The sequence below is a fragment of the Ictalurus punctatus genome, chromosome 15, assembly GCF_001660625.3.
Source record: "Ictalurus punctatus breed USDA103 chromosome 15, Coco_2.0, whole genome shotgun sequence".
Classification (NCBI taxonomy): domain Eukaryota; kingdom Metazoa; phylum Chordata; class Actinopteri; order Siluriformes; family Ictaluridae; genus Ictalurus; species Ictalurus punctatus.
Genome location: NC_030430.2, coordinates 8,565,001 through 8,572,500, shown reverse-complemented (window position 1 = coordinate 8,572,500; position 7,500 = coordinate 8,565,001). Strand labels below are relative to the sequence as shown.

General features: G+C 41.5%; 2 protein-coding genes across 3 annotated transcripts in view; one reads left to right on the top strand and one right to left on the bottom strand.

Annotated features, from left to right (window-relative positions):
- LOC108275724 (CXXC-type zinc finger protein 4) overlaps nucleotides 1-1,601 on the top strand; it is a 7,539-nt gene extending 5,938 nt beyond the window's left edge. The window contains exon 3 of the mRNA XM_053686258.1: nucleotides 1,018-1,601. Within this exon, the coding sequence (XP_053542233.1) occupies nucleotides 1,018-1,065 (48 nt within the window). The 3' untranslated portion in view covers nucleotides 1,066-1,601. The remainder of the gene's footprint in view (nucleotides 1-1,017) is intronic.
- Nucleotides 1,602-3,704: 2,103 nt separating this feature from the next.
- The window catches only part of rigi (RNA sensor RIG-I), an 11,176-nt gene continuing 7,380 nt past the window's right edge, over nucleotides 3,705-7,500 (bottom strand). Inside the window, exons 16-20 of one of the 2 annotated variants that reach the window (XM_053686053.1) lie at nucleotides 7,245-7,415; nucleotides 6,863-7,011; nucleotides 6,557-6,703; nucleotides 5,077-5,238; nucleotides 3,705-4,251 (exon numbers count right to left, since the gene is read on the bottom strand). In XM_053686053.1, the coding sequence (XP_053542028.1) occupies nucleotides 4,108-4,251; nucleotides 5,077-5,238; nucleotides 6,557-6,703; nucleotides 6,863-7,011; nucleotides 7,245-7,415 (773 nt within the window). In that variant the 3' untranslated portion in view covers nucleotides 3,705-4,107. 2 annotated transcript variants of the gene reach the window in all.

The window sequence follows — 7,500 nt, the reverse complement described above, 5'->3', positions numbered from 1 at the left end:
TGTGTGGGTATTTTGGTGCGTGTGTGTGTGTGTGTGTGGGGGGGGGGTTGGTGTGTGTGTGGGTATTTTGGTGTGTGTATGTGTGTGTGGGAGTATTTTTGTTCAGATAGACTTTATGAACATTTTCCGAGGTTTGTTTCGTTTGGAAAACATGTTGCTTCACAAGAGTCCGTATTTTACACCAATCTGGAGTGTGTTTTATCCTGAAGAAGAAAATCCCATAATTCTGTTCACCAAACTGTCTCAGAGGAGCACTTTCAAAATGTGTCATTAGAATATCATCAGGTGTGATAAATAAGGAGTAAAACACTGTGTGTGTGTGTGTGTGTGTGTTGTGCTGTTATAGTAAATGATCAACAGCAGAGTGGTGTGATGAAGTGGAGTTACTGTATCTCCCTGAATGTTGATTATTTTCCTCTAACAGCATGTCCCCACGTGCTTTATTCCTCTTACACCACAACTTACCAACTCTTACAATTATTATTTATTAAAGAACGACAACTTATACTTTTTAAGATAGATTCTGTGAGGTTCTGTGAAGTTTTGGAAGTTCTGTGAGGTTCTGTGAGGTTACACCCCTCTCTCCCCAATTCAGTTTAAAGTTAACTGGCTATTTCTTACTTTCTTTTCTCTCTCTATTTATTTCTTTTTTTCTCTCCACCGATCTGTATAATTATCGTGATTCCTTTCTTCCTCTTTCTGTTCCATTTTTTTCTGTCTCTGCCACTTTCTTCTTTTCAGATTTTTGCTCCTGTTAATTCTTCTGTGCCTTTTCTTTTTTCTCTCGTATTTCTATCTGTCCTTCTCTCTCTCTCTCCTCTGTCTTTCTCCCACAAGAGACAAATCTGAAGTTAGTGAGCTCTGTGTCAGTAGTGAAGGCAGTAATAAAACACAACAGAGAATCTGATTATCACGAGTGTGTGAGCTCCACTAGTGTGTCTAACATTCCCTATGTGTGTGTGTGTGTGTGTGTGTGTGTGCGTGCGTGTGTGTGTGTGTGTGCGTGCGTTTCCACAGAGAGCCTCATCCGTGGGAGCAGCAGACACGTTCCGCTGGTTCTTCTGAGAGAAGGAAATTCCAGAACACAGACTGTACTCACACACAGACACACACACACACACACACACACAGACACACACACACACACATACTGGACCACAGCAGTGCAGACACTGTGCTCCACCTTTAACAATTTAACTCTTCTAACTTTAACTGGACCTTCAGCTCTGTATGGCAAGACAGGAAGTGGATCTGCGAGACAGGAAGTGGAGCTGAGAGCAGCGCAGTGATTGGCAGTCCTGGCTGTCTGACTCCACTGGACTCATCTTCACTCTTAGACATTTTGGGACATATTTGAAATAAAGATCAGAAGTGTCTGATTGGAGGAAGTGGGTGTAAGCCACACCCCCAGAGAACGTTCCGGACTATTGACATGTCACACACTTCACTGTTGCATGGGTAGAAAAAAAATAACTAATGTGTTTTGGTTTGACCTGAAGACTTTAATTACTTTGTACATTGCTGTTGTGATGCCTTACTGTCTTGATTAATAAAAGACTGTTAGGATAAACCACACCCCTTTTTAATTAGCTGTCTCACTCTCTCTCTCTCTGTCTGTCTGTAGCTCCGTTGTTCACATGCGACAGAATGGCGGCTTGTGTGTTTTATTCTCTCTCTGAGGCCGACAGATGGATTTCATCTCCATCTCCTGGAATCCATTTTGATTTGATAAGCCCGCAGTGTGGAGTGGTGTGTGTGTGTGTGTGTGTGTGTGTGTGTGTGTGTGTGGAGACGGGGCTGTCTCAGAGTGAGTGTGAAATATAATATGGCGTGATTATTGTGCGGAGCGTGTGTGTGTGTGTCTGAGTGTGAGCAGCTTTAATAACACACACACACACACACACACACATACACACACACAAGGAAGAACGAACGGAGCAGGAGGAGAAGATGGCGGAAAGCTCGGGCTTCATGCCGCATCACTGTACATGTCATCCTCTTATTGTTGCGCTTCTATGACGACCCCTGCGTTGCCAGGCAACATGAATTACAATGACATGCGCTGCCTGTGTTCTAGAATGTGGGAGGGGCTTCAGGATGCCTTCACTCAGAAAAGGGTGAGGGGGGTGTAGGGGGGAGGGAGAGAAATAAAGACTAACAACATATAGAGAGAAAGACAGAAACGACAGAATTAAGATGAAAAATTATTGAAAGGACAGCAAGAAAGAGGGAATAAAGACTGAATGGAGAGCGTGATAGAGAGAGAAATGGGAGAGGGGTAAAAAGTAAAACGAAAGAAATGGAGAGAAGGAGAATGAAGACTGAATAGAAAAGGGGAAAGATACAGTAGGATAATGGGAGGGGAAATCAAGTAAACATGAACAGAACGACAGAGAAAGAGCGAGAGAGCGAGATGGAAATAAAGACTTATAGAGATGGAAGGAATTGAAAGACAAAGAGAAAATAGAAGTGATTTTTTTTAATGGGAGAAAGGAATAAGGAGAATGAAAAAAGTGGAATATGGACTGAGAAAGAGAGAAAGAGAGGGGGAATAAAAATGAAAGACAAAAAATGAGGTGAGATGATGGAGTGATGGATAGAGAAAGAGAGGTAGAGAGGAAAAAGACAGGAAGGAAGGACTAAGGGATGGAGGAAAGGGAATGACAGAAAAAAGGGAATAGGGATAGCAAAGGAGAGGGATGGGACAGATGACTTAATTGCTATGGGTGAGAGAAATAAACTGATGGGGTGAGAGAAAAGGGGGATAGAGGAGGGATATAAAGATTATAAGGACAGGAAGTGATGGAAATAGAGATGAGAGAGAGAGGGACAGAATGATGGGGAAAGAGAGAGTAAGAGAGAGATGGGGGAATGAAGACTAAAAGGGTTAAGAGAGAGACAGAGAAAAAGAAAGAGGCAGAGGGAGGAATGGAAGAGAGAGTGAGATTTGCTGATTAGAAAAATAATTTTTAGCATTATTATTGTTTCATTTAGTTTTGTTAGTTATTTGTCTACAGTATTTTCTACTTTATCTAATAAAATAATAATAAGTACAGCAGTACAGTGTGCAGCGTAGCTGATGCTAATTAGTTTTTTTGCTCCAGATAAATCGTTACTGTGTGAACGTGACAATGTTTTAGACGTTTGAAAACTTTTTTTCAGTTCTACAGTAAAACATTAAATCATGATGAAGATAACAACAAAAACAACAACAAACCCTGATCTGTGTCAGGTTTCTGTGGAAAAACTCACCTCTATAACCTGCTAGCTGAACATTGCTAATAGTACTTGACTTATAATAACTTACTTTAATATTAGTTGAGGTGACGTGTGATCTGTAATGTGTTTTGAAGCGTTACATGTGCAGTACTTTGACAAGCTAGCTAACATTACTATAACATTATTATAACATTATTATAACATTATTAGAAGTATATATGCTATGTAATCAGAACTATTCCCCAGGTTTGCTTGAACAGCTGCTAGCATTAAGTTAGTTTTTGTTTGTTGTTGTTTTTGTTTCTTTACATAATTATTTAACATACAACACTACTCTTGTGCACTTTACCTGAGCTCTTTTTGCATTTCTCTTTCAAAGCACAGCATAGGGGGTGGGGCTTAGTGTAATCAGAGATCAAAGCCGATAGCTTTTCAATAACTACTGTCTTTGTGATTCAGCACAATGATTTTGCAAACATAGAGCCTTCTGAAATTTTTTGGAAGAAATTGCAAAGTTTTACTTTTTTTAGGAAAGGGCTTCAGCCAATCAGATTATTCGGGTTGTGTGTGATTTCAAAACAAGAATCACAAAGAACATCATAACAAAACCTCACAATACATAAACATATCCCAAACACCCATGTTAATTTGCCTAGTAAAATTAACTACACCACGCCAAGTAGTGTAAAACTTCACTACAACTCCAGTAAATAGTACTTCCCTTAGTAAAACATGACCCTGTGATATTAAAATGTGTGTGTGTGTGTGTGTATGTGTGTGTGTGAGAGAGAGAGAGAGAGAGAGAGTGAGCGAGAGAGAGAGCGAGAGAGAGCGAGAAAGAGAGCGAGAGACTGGCAGTTTTAGACGTTTATAATCTCGTTATTGTCTCTAGGTTCTCAGCTCCCTCGTCGTCTCTGTCATGTCAAACTCTCGTATACGGAACGTGACGTCGCGCCACTTCTTGAAAAGCTGCAGTTTCTTTGTGACTCTGTCCTCAACGGTGAAACTTTCAATCTTCAACACCGGCAAATTCTACAAACACACACACACACACACACACTCAATTTAATTTTACGATTTAAAAAAATTTCTTGGACATAAAAAGTGGAATAAAAAGTCGACATATCCCACATGCGTACGTTCATCCAGTTAAATTTAATGAAATGTCTGTGTTCCATTAGCGATACAACTTCAGTTATCAGCTAGCTTGGTGCAATTATACTGTAGGGTGCTGATAAATGAATAAAGTTCATATTTTAGATATAAAATATCACTTTTGGCGAGGACAGAATGAAATTTTCCACTGAAATCTCCAGTAAGCCTTGAGTTCATGGTTTCTTGTGTTTCTCATAATAACAGAGCCTGTGGAATTTGGTTAGCGGTTAATGCTGCAGTACTTAAGAGTGTAACTGTAGTCAAACTGAGCTTTTTTTTAGTAATCTACCCGCACATCTGAGGTAAATGTTGACGTTCCTGATAATTCTGTGTGCTTTCCTCAGTAGCTGGGTCTTCACAATGTCTGTATAGAAGATGTTTAAGAGGTTTATGCTACTGTAGCTTGCTGAATCACTGCTCAAGAACCAGGAAGTTAGCAGTGTCTGTTGCTAATAAAGAGACTCGGCACGTACATCTGACTGCGTCCTGCTGTTACAGCTCAATCCATCAAGTCAGTAGCAAGCGTAGTCATAATTGCGGTATAAATTCCCGATCATAACATTGTTTATATTTCTCTGAGCAGATGAGAGATGGAGACAAAGAAATAAATGGTCCATGTGTGATCAAATTTAATCCAGTGAGAATGTGTGTGTGTGTGTGTGTGTGTGTGTGTGTGTGTGTGTGTGTGTGTGTGATATGTACCTGAATGTTCATGTAGGAGGCGACGATGCCCCAGTCATTATTACATTCAGAACAAAACATCTTTTCCTTTTTGGTGAAGTTGTCGAAGGTCTTGATTTTATTGTGAGGTTTGGTGAGACAGCGCTGGAATATGGAGCAATCCAGCACGATGTGGTGAGATGCCTGAAACATTAATTCAGTAGTTCATTAAGAGGTTACACCTCAGCACGTTTTCATTTAATATTGTTTTCTTTTATTTTTATTCTATAGTTTATTAATATGTGTAAGTATCTATTTCTAGCCCTCTCTGTTACATATTAGAGTTTAGAGGAAGAGGTTCTGGGTCATCAGTATAGGGTGTAGGGTATATGATTTCAAGTGTAGGTGGAACGTTTAGACTGTATGGTGTACAGTTTAAGGAGTATTATGTTTCGGGGATGTAGGGTTTGGGGTGTAAAGTTTAGGGAGTAGGATAAAGGGTGTAAGATTAGTAAAATTTAGCATGTAAGGCTTAGGGTATAGGGATTAGAATGTAGAATGTAGGGATTAGGGTGTAGACTGATTAGGGTTTTGGGTATTAAGTGTAGGGATTTAAGATGAAGTGTTTAGGGTTTAGAAGAAGAAGAAAATGAAGGGAAGAAACATTCTTTATTTTATCACATATACATTACAGTACAGTGAACTTTTTTTGCATATCTAACCTTGTTAGGAAATTGGGGTCAGGGCTTAGGGTGTAGGGTGAAGGGTGTGGGATTTGGGTGAAGGGTGTAGGGCTTAGGGTGTAGGTTTAGGATGAAGGGTGTAGGGTTTAGAGTGTAGGGTGTAGGGTTTATGGTGAAGGGTGTAGGGTGTAGGCTAAAGGGTGTAGAGTGTAGGGTTTAGGGTGTAGAGTATAGGGTTTAGGGTGGAGGCTTAGGGTGAAGGGTGTAGGGTTTAGAGTGTAGGGTGTAGGGTTTAGGGTGAAGTGTGTAGGGTGTAGAGTGTAGGGTGTAGAGTGTAGGCTATAGGGTGTAGAGTGTAGGGTTTAGGGTGTAGAGTGTAGGATTTAAGAGGTAGCGTGTAGGGTGAAGGATGTAGGGTTTAGGGTATAGAGTATAAGGTGAAGGGTGTAGTCTGTAGAGTGTAGGGTGAAGCGTGTAGGGTTTAGGGTGTAGAGTGTAGGGTGAAGGGTGTAGGGTTTAGGGTGTTGAGTGTAGGTTGAAGGGTGTAGGGTTTAGGGTGAAGGGTGTAGGGTTTAGGGTGTAGAGTGTAGGGTTTATGGTGTTGAGTGTAGTGTGAAGGGTGTAGGGTGTAAAGTTTAGGGTTTAGGGTGTAGGGTTTAGGGGGAAGGGTGTAGGATTAAGGGTATAGAGTGTAGGGTTTAGGGTGTAGGGTTTACGGTGTAGAGTGTAGGTTGTAGAGTGTAGGGTATATCGTTTAGGGTGTAGAGTGTACAGTTTATGGTGTAGGGTTTGAGTGAAGGGTGTAGGGTGAAGGGTTTAGGGTGTAGAGTGTAGGGTACCTGTAGCACACGCAGGTCATCACTAAAACAGACAAACTTCTTGCACTTTCCACACTTGAGTTCGTAACTTCCCTCAGTCAGAGTTTTCTCTACACTCATGTTCACGTAGGCTCTCCGGGCCACATCCTCCTTCTGGAACCGGTCCACCTACACAGACACACACACACACACACAGCACACAGCACACATGTGAGTATCTGATTGTGTGACTGGCGGCAGGTGAGACAGGTGAGACATGTGAGATAGATAAGATGATGTAGGACAGGTGACTGGGGGCAGGTGAGACAGGTGAGCGAGGTGTGACACCTTGGCACACAGGCGGTCAGGTGAGGTCTGCAGGTCTTTAACAGCCGCCTGCACCAGCTTCTCTCTCTCCATGTTCAATTTCTCTTTATCAATGCGCTCCTGCCTGCTGGAGATCAGAAAACACCTGCTGCCCTGAGCTCTGCCCCGACCTATACACACACACACACACACACACACACACACACAAGAAAACGTGTTATAATAAAATCCTGAAGAGCAATGCTGCCACCTAGTGGCCAGTGAGTGACAGAACATTAAGTATACATTAAATTCACAACATTTTAATATAATCTACAATAAATATGCATAAAAATAGGTGTGTGTATGTGGGTGCGTGTGTGAGAGAGAGAGTGTGTATGAGTGTGTGCGTGTGCTAAAGTACCTCGAACCTGCACCATCGTGACGACGTTGCCAACGTACTCATACATGAGCACCAGGTTGCATTGTGGGATATCGATGCCCTCGTCAGCGACGGAGGTGGCAATGAGAATCTTACTCTCATTAGAGCTCTTAAAGGAGTCAAGCACACCTTTCTGTCCTGTCAGAGTCATGCCTACAAACACACACAAACACACCTCATTATATTGTACTACAAAAATGTTGTGTGTATGTGTGTGTGTGTGTGTGTGTGTGTGTGT